This window comes from Ambystoma mexicanum, chromosome 2p (assembly GCF_040938575.1).
Source record: "Ambystoma mexicanum isolate Mex_15411 chromosome 2p, UKY_AmexF1_1, whole genome shotgun sequence".
Lineage (NCBI taxonomy): Eukaryota > Metazoa > Chordata > Amphibia > Caudata > Ambystomatidae > Ambystoma > Ambystoma mexicanum.
Window position 1 is genome coordinate 1,178,150,928 of NC_090923.1, and position 19,498 is coordinate 1,178,170,425.

The 19,498-nt window shown below is 44.0% G+C and overlaps 1 protein-coding gene across 1 annotated transcript in view; it reads right to left on the minus strand.

The window, feature by feature from the left end:
* The window catches only part of HAUS7 (HAUS augmin like complex subunit 7), a 262,504-nt gene extending 246,899 nt beyond the window's left edge, over positions 1–15,605 (minus strand). The window contains exon 1 of the mRNA XM_069645349.1: positions 15,409–15,605. Coding sequence (XP_069501450.1) covers positions 15,409–15,480 — 72 coding nt within the window. The 5' untranslated portion in view covers positions 15,481–15,605. The remainder of the gene's footprint in view (positions 1–15,408) is intronic.
* Between the last annotated feature and the right edge of the window lie 3,893 nt (positions 15,606–19,498).

Here is a 19,498-nt window from a genome sequence, read left to right on the forward strand (position 1 = left end):
CTGGAAATGCAATATGCAAACGACAAGTGAACACCGATATGGAGCACCCTGAGGGAGACTCTAGTTAAGTACAGGGCGGAAGCTAGATGGGAAATAAAATGTATAGAAGGTCTGCATGCTCGGAGATGCTGCAGAGAAGGTGAATTGCCTGGCTTAAAAAAGAGCTTTGCTCTCTATTAAGAATGAACCTTGTAGCAATGATGTCTTTAGTATATTAAGACATGATGAGACCATGGTGTTCAAAAGGGAATTTCAGTGCTGAGGTTGAACATTACTAAGATGCTATACATCCACGTCAGAAGGCCCACTTTCCAGCATTAAATTCCCCCTTAACTATGGTGGTGCTGAGCTTCTTGGATCAAGAAACGGGCATGGCACTAAGCAACCCATAAAAGAGGAAATAATCAATACCATTAAATGGTAACGCACTGGGTGTGGAAGGCCTCGTGCAGAGTTGTATACAGAGTATGCACAAGCATTGGTCCTGCAACTGCTACAGGTGTATGGGATGGCAAGGCATGAAGGATCCTTACTGGAGTCTTCCCGTAGAGCGCCATATTACAGTATTAGTGAAACCAAACAAACCACCGCAACATTGCTCATCATAGCACCCTTTGTCACTAATCAACACAGAGTGCGATTCCTGCTAAACTGTTTGACCAGCATCTACTTATGCACATGACAGACGATTCTTCCTGGTCATGCAGGCTTTATTCCTGAGCGAGCTACACTGAAAAGCCTTAGACATCTTTTCTCCGTGACCATGGTTTGAAATTGCTGAAGCTATTTAGCTCCCGATTCTACCCTAGGAGAGCCTGGTTACCATGAAACTAACAGTTACCAGGAGCTACTTTTGGCTCCCCGGACAAACTTGTGCCTTACAAAGACTTTAACTTTGAGTGTTTTAGAGTGTAAATAAAGAAGAATTAGGAGACATTTTAAAATACTGGATAATATATAGTGGCCAAAAAGGCCAAGTCTGAATCTTGTTAGATTTTCAGTGTGCCAAGTACTTGCTCCAGGTTCCCCAGCAGTAGCTCCTGCTTACTGGCTGATGCCAGATACCCAGGAGCTGGCTTTAGATCCTGATCATCGAATCTGAATTTCAAACCCTGCATGATGCATGAAATAAACGCAGACATTCCTGCGGTAGCAGCCACACTAGACAGAGAAGACGCTTGATTCAGTAGAATGGCCCGCTGTATTCAAAGTACTGCTTAGATCTATAGTGGGGCTGCAATTTAAAAAAAATGATCAAATAACGCTATACAAGGGCCCAACAGTGAACAGTCTTGAGAACAATATGGTGGCTGAAAAACGCACACCAATGCAGGGCACAAGGCAGGGATGCCCCCTGTCTTCACCAAGACTTACATTTGCAACAGAGCCAATAATTTCTCATCTGCAAGAGTACCACGTGCAGAGGGGGATTAAACTGTACACAAACATGGTCATCTTTATATGCAGACAACATGCTACTAGGCGTCATGCTCCCCGATGAGAACCTGAAGCCAATAGTTGATGGGAATTATGGGAAACTGGCAGGCTTAAAGTTTATCTGAGGAAAAGCTAAATTCGTCCCACCGACGATGGTTACTAAAGTGACAGGTGGGCAAATACATAGAAATGTTCTGTAAGAAGCATTTCTTTGCACCAAGTGATTCGTGCACATTAATAGGTCAATTTTTACCTCATGGCATCATGCAGCAATAATAGTAGAGCTTCTTCCTCGGGCACTTCATTTACTACTGGTGAAAAAATATCCATCAAGTTGTGTTGATAAAAATCAGGGGCACTTGCTCCGATGTGCCGGTTTCTCCATTTTTGTTGGGAGTATTTTTACTCCCCATTTTGATTTTTGGGGAGTATTTGCCTATTTTTGGGGAGTAAAAGTGGCAGATACACTACTTATCTGTAGGGCTGAGTGAACACAAGGTTGGCAGATGGGCACGTATTTGTTTATCACTTATGGTGAGGACTGCACATGCCTAGATGGCGTTTGCTCCCAAATTATTAATATGTTTTTCAAAACACACCATTAATTCAATTGATTATGGTGCCTTAAGATATCCCTGATTTGTGAGGGGGGGTGTGTTGGGGGGTGAGGGAGGATAGGGACTAAAGAACCTAGAATTGTATATGTAATATTAGTCCTGCCATAGGATGGAGGGTGTCTGGTGGCCCCATATCTGAAGCTATATTATTCGTGAGTATAGGCTCAGTATCCCTTATGGTGGAATCAGCATGCACCCAAGTGCCCACATGTAGCATCTCCACTATGCCTGTCAAACTTGAAATCCAAAGGAGATCCAGTGCTGCTTTAAGGTCTGAAATTCAAATGACACGTGTCACATGGAAGCATGCAGGGTGAACACCAAGTTAACCATTGTTCCATCCCTATAATCACCCACATCCACTTTATAACACAGCCGACAGAAATAACATTCAATAAATTGGTACAATCTTATTTTCAGGTATTGGGATCAAGGTGATGGGTGACCCGTTTGCGGAAGGTACATTTGTCACTCAGAGGTGAGATAGTCTAAAATATAAGGGCATGGTTAAAGCACACACTGAAGATGTACAAACCCACACTATCTGTAGAGTCACCCATCTCCCAAAATAGTTCATTCGTCACCAATCCCCTGCCACCCAAACATGTATCTACAATGATTATTGCGTCTAAGCGCTTTTGATAAAAGCACAAACTAAATGAAAAATAAATATAAATATAACCGACAAAGAAGAGCAGATAGGGACAGAAGTGAAGACTCACTGGTACAACTCCTATCAGATGACAACTGGAAAGTTGCTTGTAAGCAGACGTTAAAATCATATTATAAATAGAGACTAGCTCATAAATACCTACATCAATAATACCAAACAAGCGAGAGTTTGGTTTGGTTAGTGAAGCATGCGCCTGATGCACCATTTCACAAATCGATTTCCTACAGCTATGACGGTCTTGCCCTACATCTTTCTGGTAGCAAGTACCGAGCACAGTCCACGATTGTGGATGGTTCTGTGTCCATGGAACACCATGCGTGGCCTCTACTGATGCTTGCCAAAGAACGGTGCTGCATCGTAGATTTTAGTGTGGCATCAAGCGTGGCTAGGTGCCAACTAGATATGTCATGGTACAGAGGGCTTCCCTTGTCACATAATGCATGACAACATACAGCTTCTAAGGAAATGGAACACGTGAGCTGAAATCCTCCTAAACCCGAACATATATGGGGAAACTTTAGAAGATACCTTAAATAGAAGATCAATTAACATATTTAGTAACTTGCGGTTTGCAATAGCATTGGGCTTCCAACAGTAGACCCAGGCACCATGCTCGGACAGTGGGCTGTCTAAACGCACTGAGTTCAATAAGCTGCTGTAAAGTATACTTTCAATATGGGTAGGGCACTGTACTGAGTAGCTAATATTGATTAAGTTGCTTACGCAGGGAATATATATTGACCAATATAGATTCTGGTTCTATCAAAGTTTTACTTAAAAAGTTACATACAAATTTTAATAATACGAGATCATGTAGGGTATTGGAGGTTGCCACAATAAAGACGAAACGGCTAACTGCAGCAAAATATTATGGAGGGCCCTCATTGTCCTATACTGTGAGGATGATGGATATGGTTCATTGTGACATATGTGGGGGACGGGCAACCACATTTCCTCCAATTTCCTATACTAAAAGCTGTAGAGTAGAACTTCCAAAGAGATTTCAACTCAGTCAAAGTAGAAAACTCAGGAGACATAACCCAAGCGTAGTAATGACAATTGAAAAGTTGCCCGATAAAAGCACCGACTGATAAACTGTGCATAGGTGAGGCATGTACTGGACAGAATTGCTCTATATATTCCAAGTAGAAAATGCCATTTCATGCAAGTCGCAAATGTCATAACTACTATCCATCACAAGTTCACCTCCAATTCAGAGCCACTGAGACATTTGCTAAAATGCCTGCTTTTAGCTGCAGTGTCGAGCTTGCAGGGCAAGACTATTTTATGAGAACCTTTTTCAACAGAAGACAGCTTGCAAGGATGCAGACAAATTAATATACATCCCACACTTTTTAGGAAGCATCAGTGCAGAATTTTCTGACATGCTTCCGTTTGGTGAGTTGGGGTAGGTTTAGCAAACACCAAAGTTATAGTGTGGTTATAAAGCTGGGGAAAACTCTACGCCCTGAAACATGACAATAGAATGAGCTATTTCATCCAAGCGACATGCCACAGCGTCACCCAGGAGCAATCACTGGAAGTTCAATTCCAGTTCAGAGCCAATGCGCAATGCATTAGGAGTATGCAAAATAGCTGGAATGCCTCCTTTTAGCTCCAGAAGTGTGTCTTTGTCTTAGAGGGCAGGTCTATTTTATACATAGCTTTTTCAATCCAAAACCAACAGCTCTCAGCTATGTAGGCAACTGCGTATGTGCTTCACTCTTATTAAGGTGATCGGTGCAGTACAGTCCGACATCCTTTAAGTTGGAGCATTGAGGTACGTACGTTTAACAAACACCATCAAAGATATGGTGGTTTATAAAAGCTATTGGAAAACTCTTCTACTTGAATGTGAAAGTAGAATAAGCTATTTCAACCGAGTCACTCATACTCTAAGAAATTATAATGGCCCAATGACTGCTTTTTTAATTTGCTTGATGTAGCATTTAAAAAATTCGAATAAACAAAGCTTTACAAAATATATTTTGAATGTAGGCCGAGAGAACTGGAAGCTCGGGTCACAGATTTTCCTATGGACATAATGAACCCCACAAAGATGAAGATTGAGCTGGCAGAAAATCTCATTCTGAAAAAGGCCAAACAGACAAAGCCTGGCTCTGAAGCGGACAAGGAGGTCCCAAATTTCAAAGACATTTACACCCTGTTCATCAAGGTGGCTCAGAATATGAGGGACATGGAGATTATCCTCTCACAGTTAAGTATCACATCTTGAAAGAGTGTCTGTAGTGGAGAAGAAAGCCGAGGACCTTATCAGCAAGGTGGTATCGAGCTCCAGTGGCTACAATGAGACGAAGGAAGAAACAAGTTATGTGGCTGCAACACTAGTCTGCAACAAAGAAGATTCTTCAACCTATGCATCATAAGGGGAGGGTGGGGAGCGGGGAGTCTGGTGAGGGAGAAGGGAAAATAAACACCTTTGTTATACAGACATTGTCTGATGTTTTCGGGAACAGAGTTACTAACCCTCCCAATCTTGACTTTGCAAATAGAGCTCGGGAGATTCACTGAGAGAGGCCTTGCTAGATGATGAGGTCCTTGACAGAATTAGAATATCCTGAAGTCTGCGAGAGAAAAAGAGGAAACACATTGTTATTGAACAGAGCATGGATACTCAGCTTCACAGACTTCCCCCAAGGAGGTTATCGAGAGGAAGAAAGCATTTGGAGAAGCCAAGGCATTGGCCAGGGAGTCAAACATAAGAACCATGCTGACAACATCTGCTAATAAAGGTCTTCCTGCTAGACAATGTTAAGCATACCGAGGACACAGACCCGTGAATGAACTGGCTATGGCTAACTATTCAATTTTCCCCAATCACAATATTGTTCCACGGGTCTGTAGCAATTAAGGGCTTAACTCCTTGGAACTGGAACCATAAATCTGGAAAGTGAAAGCCTGGAATTGACATATACAGATACGGGTACCTTCCTCCAGACAAGGAGTAACATGGAGTCCCAAATGAGGCTGCCAGAGGCAGACCCAGAAGAAAGAGCCTGCACGGTTTGAATGCTGTGAGAAGCAACACGTAAAAACAGAATATGAGCTGACCTCACAAGCAAAGGTGGATCGGCCAAGAAGCTGACTGGCGGGGACTCTGAGTATAATAAAGAAGGAGATGAAGGACCTGTGGTACAGGGGAGCATGAGGGGAAACGGGTGGGTAGAGATTACAATTTACTGGCGGTAGACCTGAGAAGCCAGAATTTGTTGAAAGATGTTGAATTGACAATTAAGGAGCAGAGGCACAAGAACAAATAACAAATCATAGGCCAATCAATGAGGCAAAGAATGATCACAACTCCCAAGGAGCCTGGATGGAACACCACAGAGGGAGGGAGAATATAAGGATCTCTTGTCCACTGGGAACTGTCTGATAGAAACAAGATGGAACATGCTGGGGACCATAAAGGGGCTGAAGGAGATTATTTGCAGCACCGAGGCAATCTGGGATGGCACAAAGGAGTGGAATTCGGGCTCACTAGTAAGCTGACCCTATTCTACAGCAGCCGATTGCAACTCGTGGCATGCCTACTGTAGGACGGATGTAACTATCTGGAGTGGTAGCATGGGAGGAGGAGTGCTGGACACCAATAGACAGGGAGCTGCCAATAATTGAAGCAAGGGGAAAAGGATAAAAAGGGCTGAGTGGGTTTGTTAGGACACAAATAGATTAGACGACATGGGATGATGGTAGGTATGGGCTTCATTTGCCCGAGAGATAAATGTAGTGGAAACCGAGAGATGCATGGAACTTAATGAGTAGAAGATGTTAGACACCAGGCGGCATAGGATTTTAGATGCGCTCAATGAAGATTGGGGAGGCAGGGCACAGTTCGAAAAAGGTAGGAGGCTACTTAGCCGTGCCCATTCATAGAGGACACAAATTGAGGATAAGGTTGATTAAGATGATACCTCAGGGAAACCACCATAGTAGGTTCCCCTCCTCCGTTTAGGTTGTCCAGAATATAACCTACTATAAAGTTCACAAGGAGAGCTGCAGCCAAGATGCAGGGGTACCCTTGTTACAACAAACACACTTATTGAGGTATGCTCAAAATCTAGCGTGGGTGGACATTTTTTTAAAAAAAATTAAAAAATGTAAAAAAACAGCAGGGCAACTAGTGTCCATGCTGTTGAGAATTCAGGATACAATGGTGGAGAATATATAGGCCCCAACTGTGGACATCCGTGTGTTCTTTCACAGAGTGTCACAGCACCAAAAGAACATCCAAAGATGCTAGTCTGGTCAGGGCGACAGCCCAATGCTGGATTGCAATAAAACGGTAAATAGGACCGGACACCAAAAAAACAAAATCACAGAGCCCTGTAGAGGTTACTTGAGGAGTTCTGCTTATTGGGCATGTGGAGACTTAAGCACACCGCTATGAGAAAATACAATTTCTACTTGGAGGCACAGGATGGGTAGCTCTACAGATAAGGTGCGTATCTTGGCTTTATACGCATATAATTAAAGCCATTACGGAGCATTTAATTTTCTTCTGCGTACCGTTTACGCTGTATTTATTTTCATTAAAAAGCATACTTTCCTCCACTAGATGGCAGTAGAGGGCAATAATCTCCATATCTGAGTATTACACAACTTTTATTAAATCACTGAAAGTACAGTGGGGTTAACTAGATTTTTGGGACTTCTAGTTTACCATTCAGGCTTAACATGTTGATGTAAGGATTTACATGTTGCCATGTGGTGTTATTATGCAATTTGTGTTTTTGGAAGTAAACTCTTTAAGACAACATTACTGTAGGCCTTGAAATCCAAACTATTTGTACTGAGTAACGCTTGGAAGGTATGTGGTCAAATTTGCAGAGTGGATTAAAATCCCTGCTTCACTGTTCAGCCAAGGTTTGTGATCCTGGTCCCCTGTCCCCATACTCCAGCCTGCCTCCCACCCCATCTGTCCGGCCATCCGACTCCCTCCTTTTTGGATGCAACCAGAGGACCACTAGTTCCTTTTTTCCACTTCCACCACGGATGTGACTAGCAGTCATGGGCTGAATTCGCTGTGATGCGTGTTATGTCTGAGATGCAGATTCTTGGCTATCTAGGAGGAACCCTATCGGGAAATCAAGACTGCTCTCCTAGGATGGAAGGAGAAGATGGGGAAGGTACAGACAAGTCTTTAATACTCGAGGAGTTCATGTGAAGTTATATTAAACAAGCAGCAAGGAGAAAGCCAAGGGACAAACTTTGTCATGTGCATTATATAAATGGTCACTACTATTCATGCTACAGGTCGAACAGTGGAACAGAGGTCAGGCAGGCTTTTTAGTAGTAACTAGTTGGAAATAAATCACTTGTAGTAGCAATTTCTATTTTTGCTAAAAAGGCACAGTGGCAAAAGTATTTGTCCAGGATCACACACTTTGGTGTTGAAGTAGGGCTTTGGGACCAGTCTTCAACTTAAGCACTTGCCTGCATTTCTTCCTAACTGTAATTGCCAGAATTATGTTTTTTGGCTTTGTACACAAACAATAAACCAGTAAAACTATAAATATGCCTACCATAATGCAATTCAGCTTGCATGCACTTTTTGGTTATTTGAAGTGATATTGCTAACTATTGTCTGGCGATCCACATTAATTTCCTGCAGCAGACAGCGGGAAAGGTAGATTAGCAGTTTGTGACGTTTGCTAAGATCATGTGTGCAAGTTCCTGTAAGTAAATCATATGCCAACAATTGCTTACTCCCACTCCCTTTGCAGGCAATACATCAGTCGCAATCTATAGTAGTTCTTAACAGAGGTTCTAGGCTCTAGAATTTTGAAAATGAAGCTGTGTAAGTACCAGGTACTTGTAAGTTATTTTATGGCAGAATATTTTCCACAAGTGTAATAAAATGGTTAAAGCCAAGCCAGACAACTTTGATCTACAACTCTTTTGGGCTACGGGTCTGATTTTACTTATGCATTGGGTGTATGTTGGATACGTTTTACTCTCTTGCAGAGGAGAAAACTCATTTTTACTCTCTTGAAATTGCATTCACGCTCTAATTTAAAAAAATAATGCGTAAAAATACTGCCACCTCAAAATCTTATTTGGAGCACTGTAATGGATAGACATTATCCTGACCTCTGTGTGGGGGTCGTGCAGAACTGTCTGAAGAGCGAGGTGGGCAACAGCAACATGAGAGATCACACCTAGTTCTTTGTTGTAGAAAGGAGGAGTTTAAGGGGCATGTTGTGAGGAGGCAGCAGGAGAAGTCCTGAAAATAAACAAATAGGGAAGCAGAAGATACTGTGGTACGGGAAGGCTTGAAAATGTTGCATGTAGAGTCTGCTGACTAGCCCGTCCAGCAGAGGCTTTGCTAAGAAGCGGGGGGCTGGGAGGGGGAGCCGAGGGAACTATAGCCCCAGAACTTTTGGGTATAGCCCCGGATAGAAGTTCAGGGGCTACAACCAAAGGCTGGCTAGCCCAGAGTACTGACAGTCCAGGCAATAGCATAGTCCCAGATCTTTTCCAGACATAGAAACACCTCTGCCATCCAGCAGCAGAAGAGCACTAAGCTCCAGGCAACTAAGAAGTTTGAGGCAGAAATACCACAAGTAGAAACTGCATATGCTTGCTGCCTCAACAAAAGGAGAAGGGACCTTATGAAAAAGAAGTACGACCGCCACAAGATGATGTGATAGAGTGAAATACTCATTATTCAGGACTCTGAAAGGGGGAAAGTAAAGCCATCTCCAGGCACATTGGCAAAAGGCAGTGAAAAAGCAACGAGTGTGATCCAGAAAAGTGTAGGGGGTATATTACTTTTAAAGGAAATCAACCAGGGCTTCATCACCTTCTTTGAAATCTATATTGTTCTGAGGCTCTGAGAAAAATCCCATGGACCCATTCTTAGAATGGGTAGCAGGGCCAAGGAGGATGCCTCAGGAACTGGCAGTCCTGGAAAAGGAGCCCAGTCGTAGAATTGATGAGGGAAAGCTACCCAATAGTGGGGAGTGCCTGGGTCTGGATGGTCTACCACTTGAGTATTTCAGGATAATACCAGAGTTTTTGAAATAAATTAATATTTTATTTTAAGAAGATAGGGCAGCAAATCTACCCAGCAATCACAGATCAATACGCCTGATCAACACAGATGGAAGAAATATTACTGAGGTTGGTGGATCTGCACCAAGCGGGCATCGATAAGGGACATTGGGCCTCATTACGACTCTGGCGGTAGCCATGCCGCCGGAGTTGCATTTTTTACCGGCACCCGTGAACGGGCAAGAACCGGATCATGCCGTGCTCGGCAGACCCGGTAATTGCCCATTTGCGGGTGCCGACATCAAGAGCGCCCCGATCCCCATTCTGCCCCATAGGGCTGAATGGGGATGGGGACGTTGGATGCACCGGCACAGTCAGAGTTGTGCAGGTGCATCCGACTTGATCTGCTTGCGGGTGCCATTACACCCGCCAGGAAAAACCTGGCGGGTGAAACGGCACCCGCAAGCAGAGCACGTAGTATGGCGGTCCGGGAACTATGGTACCGGCAAGCTTACCGGTACCGTAGTTCCCGGACCGCCATGGTTGTAATGAGGCCCAATATGTCACTGAGAATATGAGGAGTGACACTGTCCCTGAATGAGGGAAGGAAGCGAGACGGTACAGTTGTGGTTATTTCTCTGAACGCAGAGAAAGCCTTCAGCCACACTGAGTGGAAGTTCCACTTTTGAGTCTATGAACAAGATGGGTTTCGGAGTGTGCTTCTTTACATGGATGAGACTCGTATACAACGGGCCGACACCTTCCGTCGGCCTGAATTGAGCGTTTTCCTGGGCCTTTGCTCTGAAATGAGACAATGCAAGGATGCACGATCTTGCTCTTGCTTTTTGTGCTTACTATCAAACCAATAATGATCAAGCTATGGGAGGTTGAACGAATCCATGGGGTGATTTATGGAGGATCTAAACAGAAACGATGGCTCTATAATGATGATTTGATGCAGAGGAACAAATGGAATTTTCCACCCCTCCACAACACCAACGAGAAGATTGAAGTCTTTATAGGGGGTTTCAGCCTATAAGATCTACTGGCACATTGGAAGCAATGCCAATCTTTGTGACTTGCCAGAAAGGAGACACTCTACGAATCAGTTATGCCCATGCAAGATAAAATATCCAAGCATTTGGCTTACCTCAGACCCGAGACACATAATGAGGGGGAAAATGAGAGAAGCAATGTTGAACATGAGAACCAATCTAGATAGATGGTTGGCACTGAACCGGTCACTATGGGGCTGGGTAGGTGAATGATGTAATGACAAAACGGTTCCCAGAATAAACTACATCCAGGCAATGCTCGGACTACCTCCAGGGAAGTGCTTATTTAAGGAGAAGGATGAAGAAATGCAATGCTCCATCGGGGACAAAATAAGATTTTTTTTTTTTTTGTTTAAAACACGAAGACCGTCATTATGGAAGTAACTGCTTATATAGACATAGGAGGCATGAAACTGCCAAATTTCGACATGGAGATGGAAGGCTGTTTTATATTGAGCATACCATTCGCTCAGGACTGCAATGATATGATATATGCTAGGTTATTTATAATGGTGGAAGTATGAATCAGCCCAGGGAGGGATCGAACAGAGAAGATACTGAGGGATGCTTTGCCACAGCTAAGGAAGCAAGGAAACATGGCCTTGGTGATGTACGATCTTCTGCAGAGCGAAGAGAAGCTAACACAATACTGCTGGTCGTGTGGTCACAGGAGCTATTGAATGAGATGAGTGAAGATCAGTGGTGAGCTATCTGCAACAACATAAATGTGTTCTCTTTGAATTGGGGTGAGCGCGAGACAGAAGATACATTTAAGGTACACTGAACTCCCAAGAGAATGCATTGGCCGAGAATCGGAGACTCGCGTGCCTCCTGGGGGTGTAACCACAGACCAGAGAAGCTGGAGCAAATGTTATGGGAATGTTACAGAATCAGCAACTTCTGGAAGGCGGTGACCAGAGCGATGATTGAAGTGCTGAGGCTGCAGATGGAATTAGACTTGACGCCCTTGATTTCAGGAGAGGATCGTCCCCTAGACAAGCTGTTGTGGCCACAAAAATACTGTCTTTTCGGGGCATCAATGGAAGCAAAAATAATGTATATTGAGAACGAGGAAATCCTGCAGACCACCAAAAACTGAGGAATGGAACCAGGACCCACGTGCCACCTCTTTAAGAGTGCCATAAAAGCAATCTCTTCAAAGAGACCTGGTCAGCCCCTCTGAAAAGACATAACTCAAGAGGGGGCCCGGGAGAGGTCCAAAGCTCATCGTAGGAAGTGAGGGCAGCCAACCGTCCCATATTTTGCCAGATTGTCCCTCTGTGCGGGGTGTGTCCCACGTTCCGCACAGAGCCTGTCTAGGATGGGTGAAAGTTCTGACTTTGCTCCCGTGTTGCAGGATTTACACTTACATTACAATAAGAGATTAGAGGTTGTTGGTGTGACTCCAGACACTGGGGTGCCTGGGAAGGACTATACTTAAGAAGTGCAAATTGTGGGTGATAATTAACGGGTAGGGCACATTAAGGCTGTATGCAGTGTGAATTAATGATGCCAGCAGATGACCTTAGATTGTGTTGCCATTTCTGTGAATACAATCCACTGAGAATTGTTTAGGCTTGCAGATCTTTGCAGGCTTCTAAGCTTCCATTCAGTATGGGGAGAATAAAGCTATAATCATATTTTTGCGCAACATATTTTATAACAATGGATATAATATCAGGTTAGTTTCCTTTGTGAACTATTCAGGGCATTGCTATAAAACAAATTAGTATTATTAATCTCTTTAAACCCAGACCTTAACAAATACGTACGTGAACTACAGCTGGGAAGAAAAGTGGTCCAGCGCTCATATCTCTGGCTGGAGCCAAATCCCAATTTCACCACTTTAAAAAGTGCCACTAATGTTACCATAAAAGCAGATGAAAGGTGAGGGCATGAATGTTGCTGGGGAGAACTATGAGCACCATAAACTGCTTCTGATGCGCTACTTCCTCCAAAGTGTTCCGAGAAACGGTTTTGAAAAGTTAACCATTCTCTCTGAAGTATAGCTAGAGGTTACGCTACACTAAAGAAACTATGATGAAAGGCATATTTGCCTGCATGAGAAGAAGAGGTAGAGTTTAGACACTGTGCTTTTACAATGTATGTGTTTTCACCTACTTTTAAGCACGTATACTATGTGCCTGTTGTATTGAATCCTAACGGAATACTAAAATGAAAGTGCCAATTGCCCAACAGTACTAAAATTCACATTCAATTACAGTTGTTTATAGAAAAAATATAGTAAAAGAAATAATAATAATTACTCCGATTTTTTATGTCCAAGAACTACAACGCCCCAATTTTTCTCCTTGACGATAACATTAGCATCGAATCCTCCTTTCCTGTTGCCCAGGCTCTTTAGTCCCCTCTCGGTCTCTAATGCATTGAGATGATCGTCCCTATTTCGCATGTCACCCGCCTTACCTATTGAATTTCTACTACTAGAAATGTCTCATGAAAATCTCTGGAATTTTCTAATGCAAACTAACCATGATGTAGGAGAAATTATCTTCTTTAAATAGCATGACAATCATGAATGTGATGATGGACTCTTAAGAAAAGGTCAACTTCTGAACAGCGTGGTACTTTGGGCTTGCTTAGCGTCATACATAAGAAATGGATCATTGAAAATCAGTCTATATATAGCACCATGTCCATAGGCCAAAAAAAAAAAAAACACTACTCCAAAAAAACTGATAAATTAATGTTTTGGTGAGAAAGATATGGTACATCTAGCATCTTTATGAACAAGCAAGTAGTGCTTACATGACCTACTGGCTGAGAAGAACTACAGGTGGTAACTATATAAATGTATAGATAAATAGCTAGAGTATGAGGAATTATTTGTTATGCAAGTTCAATCAAGCAGAAGTATTGGAACCTATAGGAGTACGTAAACACTTAAAACACAGAGCAAAATTATCGTCTCTGTGGTAACAATCTTTTAGAAACCGTTGAACATACTGTGTATCTGTGAGAGTTCAGAGGTTTTGAGAACAAAGGCCTTACGAGCTTATTCGAACAACTGATCTTTTAACCTCAGCAGAAGTGTGGTCTGTTTTAATGTGTGGAAATGATATTAACCTCATTTATCATGCCATGAGTCTATACAAAGAGATCATGGATGTTTTTAATGTAGTGGCAATATGAATCATTTCATTTTTAAAATTGTTTTACTATGCTCTGTGAACTGAAAATGATGATGTATGAATTTGATGTGTTGTATGTTATGTACAAAGCCCATAGAGGCTATATGTATTAAATAAATTAATAAAATAGCAATTGATAAACAAATGAGGGGTTTGCGTGTCTTTTTGCCCCACAAGACCTTGGAAATATCGGAACATGTCCTGAAGAAAAATGTAACTGGTCAGTGCTTTATGTTTTTGAGCTGTGTGTGTGTGTATGTGTTTTATACCTTTTGCCACTAATGTTACCATAAAAGCGGATAAGAAGGTGAGGTCACGAATGTTGCTGGGGAGAACTGCGAGCACCATAAACTGCTTCTGAGCACTACTTCCTCCAAAGTGTTCTGCGAAATGGTTTGGAAAGTTAACCATTCTTTCTGAAGTATATCTAGAGATTAAGCTACCCCAAAGAAACTATGATGCAAGGCATATTGCCTGCATGGGAAGAACAGGTAGTTTGGACACCATGTTTTTACAATGTATGTGTTTTCACTGTTGTAATGTAGTCTTGTCATGTTATGTCACTGGCCATGAGTGTATGATTGTAAAATGTTGATGTATGAATGCTGCAGCTCAGGAGAATGTTGAGTGGGTCTGAGAGTGAATGTTCTGTGAGTGTAAGTTGGGGGCCTGAGCTGGAGATGCAAGGATGGCTGGTGGGTCTGCTCTGTAACTATGTCCTGTCTTCTGTCCATACATGGCAACATTCTCGACCACCTAGGAGGGAGATTCTGCTCCCTAAAGCGGGAGAAAAGAATTTCCCCATAGGATCGCATTGGGGTTTTAATTATTTCAGGCGGGAGTAAGAAAATAATAGCAATCTTTTTTTAAAAAAAATCGGAAGTCTCCTGCCTAAATCGGGAGTGTTGGCATGTATGTCTGTCTACTGTGCCACTGTATATACCTACAAGAGAAACTGGATTGATGTACAATTGTACTTATGTAAATAAAGCTACCTGGAACACACCCAATTACTCCACAACAGGTTTGAGCCTGGAGTCCCAGCTTTATTACCACCAAATATACTTTATAACATTCACCTACTTTTATGCACGTATAACATGTGCCTGTTCTTGTATTGAATCCTAAAGTTAATACAAAAAGGAAATGCCAATTTCCCAACAGTACTAAAATTCACATTAAATTACAGTTGTTAATAGTAAAAAAAAAATATTAAAAATAATCCGATTTTTTTACGCTCCACATCTACAACGCCCCCATTTTTCTCCATGACGATACCATTAGCATCGAATCCGTCTTCCTGTTGCCAGGCTCTTTAGTCCCCTTTCTGTCTCTAATGCAATGCGGTGATTGTCCCTATGTCCTCCCGCTATTTCCATGACAGCCCGTGGTTCAGCTCTATATGTTGAGCTTCATTCTGAACGTGTTTCCTCTCCTCGTGCCTATGCCTTGTTTACCTTTAGCTTATAGAACAAGCTGCTCGCCAAAGCCGCTTCAAGCCCCACTGTTGACTCCAGACAGACAGCCATCTCGAGTCCGCCGCCTTTACGCTTAAACCTCACCGAAAGTTCTTGTGATTGGAGTAGCCGGTGACATTAGCAATAAGCCACGCCCCTCCGATCCAATGAACTGGCTGCAGTGTCCCAGTCTTTAGAATGCCCTAACACTCACTAAGCTGCAGCCGTGAGAAACGCCACGCCTACTCTCCTTCACGTGACTTTGGACACGTTTTGTTCTCTACCATTCACTTAACGTCTGTCTGACGTCATCATCTTGTCCCTCACTGTGTTTTTCGTGAGCGGGAACCGCACCTGTCTGGGGAAGGCTTAGGTTGCCAGACCAACCGGAATTTGCTGGTTGGCTGAGATTAAAGTCACCATATACCCTTCCCCGTTTCCGATCACGATGAGGGACAAGATGAAGTAGGTCGCTCCATCTGGTGTCATGTAAGAAGGAACTTTGACCGAAATACCGAGGAAAAAGCCTTTTTTAATCTCAGCCACCCTAGACCACGCAGATTTCGGTTTACATCTTGCATCCAGAGCCTTGCTTGTTCCCGCGCAAAAAAGTCCCAACGAAGGACAAGGTGAAGAAGTTGGAAGCCTTAAAACCAAACTATCACTGAACAAATGTATGAGATGGCTAGAGAGCTGCCACTGCCGGCTTCCCCCATTACTGATTTACCCTTGAATACTTTAAGCCGACATCAGAGAAATTATGGAAATTGTGAGCATTCCCCGCTCCCTGAAAGTAATTGCGTAAACCACCAAGGAGCCATGGGGTCTACAGTGGACTCTGATGAAGAGCATGTGTACATCCGGTGTCAGACAAGGACATGGCATGTGCATTGGATGAACAGGATTTTCTTTGGGGTTTAAGTGATATTGGTCTTCTTTCTCCTTTTTACTACGAATCTGCAGGCGATGGCAGTTAGGCAAATATTACATCATACGCCTCTGCTCCACAGCAGCCTAATCAGCCTTCCGAATTATCCATGCAAATTGTGGAGAACAAAGTCCCAGCACTCAAAGGGGGCAAATGAGTGTAAATAGTGGGTGGGATCGTGGTATCGGTCTACGAGGGATGGGGCATCTTGGTTTGAGTCTGGATGGATGGGGCACGTTGATGTGGGTCTGGAGAGATGGGGCATCTTGGTGTGGGTCTTGAGGGGGTGTAGGGGCACACTGGTGTGGGTCTGGAGGGAGGATAGGGGCACATTGGCGTGAGTCTGGTGACGGATGGGGCAACTTGGTGTGAATTTGAAGGGGGTGCATGGGGCGGCTTGCTGTGGCGGGAGGATGGGGTATTGTGGTATGGGTCTAGACGGAGGGATGGGACATTTTGGTGGGGTCAGGATTGGATGGGGACAGCTTGGTGGAGGGCAGGATGGGGCATCATGGTCTGGAGAGAGGGATGGGGCCTCTTGGCTTGGTTTGGAATGGAGGGAGGGAGTCATCTTGTTGTGGGTATAAAGGGAGGGAGGGGGCACATTGATATGAGTCAGGAGGAAGGGATGGGCATCTTGGTGAAGTCTGGATCGAAGGGTTGGGGATCTTGATGGGTCTAAAGGGGGGGTGAGGACACATTTATTTTTAATTTGTAGAGCGCACCGAACCCGTGGGTACCTGGGCGCTGGTTACAGCAGATAGACATATAATGCGTCTTACATTACAGATAGTTTGAAGATATGCCTTTAGTAGGTGGAGTAGGTAGCACCATTTCAAAGACTTTGAATAGCCTGGTTTTGAGTTTTTTGCGGAAGGCCGAGTGTGATGGTTCAGATTTGATGTCGAGAGGTAAAGGGCCTCATTACGACCCTGACGCTCCTGTAATGAACGGTATGTCACAGCTAGCTGGCACCGGCGTTCCCTGTGGCAACGCTGGAGATTGCGGGCACTCGCCGCTTTTCCCTCTTCCAAGATGGCCTCTCATCCTCTGGGTTACGGTGCAGTGTTTTCACGTTCGCAAGTCAGATGTCCTCTGACGTCATCTCGTTCTCTCATGGATTCCGGATATGGTCCAGCAGAGCCGAAGCCCAGAGCGTCGCTACTCTCTACAGACGCTACGTGAGTTTGCAACTAGGGGGTTACTATTCTATACCTCATACCTATACTTACCTTTCTTTTCTACTCTTTCCTACAGCCTTACCATTCTGCCTAGCCTTCCCGTTCCGCCGCCCACAGATAGTCCCCTCTTCCAGACAACATAGGTACTTACCCAATCAAGATATTGATTCCTCTTGTACCTAGTTCCTTCTCTCAACTCTCCTTCACTTATTTTCAATCAGGACTTCACCGAGGCACAGTGACCAGACCCGGTTGATCCCGCAATTCGTGAGGAGCTGCAGCCAGCGGAGACGCGACCGATCCAGCTTCTCATCCGTTCCAGCAGGGTTTTTTCCCCCAGGAGGGTTTCCCTGGGATCCCTTGCACACCCCTTCGGTTCCCTTTTAGGGAGGAGGGAGGTGTTAGGGTCCTCAGGGGACTCCCCAATTGCCTCGTAAATTGCTGCACGAGACAGGTTAGTGCAAAATCATTACAGCTAGCGACGCCTAAAAGAAAAAAATAATTTTATTGAAGAGGAATACTTAGATGCACAGCATGACAACTTTGCAAGCAGCCTTAGATCAAGTGCAGCAGTTGACGACCGCAGTACAAGGATTGTCCCACGAGGTACAAGCCTTAAAGCATGAAAATGCAATCCTTAAACAGCAAATACTAAATAAAGCCCCCACTAGTTCAGAAATTCCCCCTGGTCCTCTGCCAGGCGGGAAATATGACGGAAACCCGCATTCTTTAAGGGAATTTTTGGATGCTTGTACGGTGCAATTTGCTTTTAAGACATCATTCTTTCCCTCAGACAGAGATAGAGTGGGATATATGATTACTCATCTCACGGGCCCCGCGCTGGCATGGGCCACCCCTATTGTCACTTCCAATAATGCCATATTGGATTCGGTGCCTGCTTTTACGGCAAGTCTAAAAGCTATGTTTTCACGGAGAGAATACAATGTCTCCTCTCAAGAGAAACTCCTAGATTTCAAGCAAGGCTCTTTAGGAGTCTTAGAATATGTTACCCGCTTTAAACAAATGGCCTTAGGCACATCCTGGGCCGATGATGCACTTATTACATTATTTAGGAGAGGGGTTAACGAGGAGTTGAAGGATGAATTGGCTCGAGTTCCGAGACCAAACACCTTAGTTGAACTTGTCTCGTTGACTATGCAGCTGGACTATCGACTGCAAGAAAGGCACGCAGAGAAGAGGAAAGGGAGAAGTCATCGCTCTGCGCCTGAATTAGTATCCTTCTCCAAAACAGCTACTGCAGACGAACCTATGCAGTTAGGCACCACACGGGGTCCTCTGACTCAAGAGGAACGCGCCCGTAGAAGATCCCGAGGACTATGTATGTATTGTGGTTCTTCTGATCATATCGTGCATGAGTGCCCAGTCGCTCCTCTCAGAAAACCATTTCGTTCGGGAAACGCCAGACCTCAACCGTAAGGGGACCTACGGTCGGGGTAACTGATACCGGTTCCCAATCTCCTACAAAGTTGTCTCCTTCGCTGGACATTGTAGTCTTGCGCGTAACTTTTTCTTTGCCAGATGAAAACATTGTTTCTGTCCCAGCCTTGGTCGACTGTGGAGCAGCTGGTTTGTTCATGGACGATTTTTGGGCAAGGAAACTGAATATTCCCCGTACTCCCAAAGCTATCGCAATACCAGTTGAGGGCGTAGACGGAACCCCACTAATATCGGGACCTATCCGAGAACAGACTCACACTTTGACGATGCTCCTTGGTTCACATAGGGAGGAAGCCGTATTTGATATAATAAAAGCAGCTCACTACCCTGTCATTCTGGGCTTGCCCTGGTTAAAACTACATAACCCATACATAAATTGGGCAGCCGGTTCCATTTTTTTGGGATCAGAATATTGTACCCGACACTGTCTTACTGAAGGGTCAGTGGGATTTTGTGCTCCTTCATCGAACCCTGTGGCCTCTCAAAGGATTGTAGACTTGCTTACTCTTGTTCCTCCTGAGTA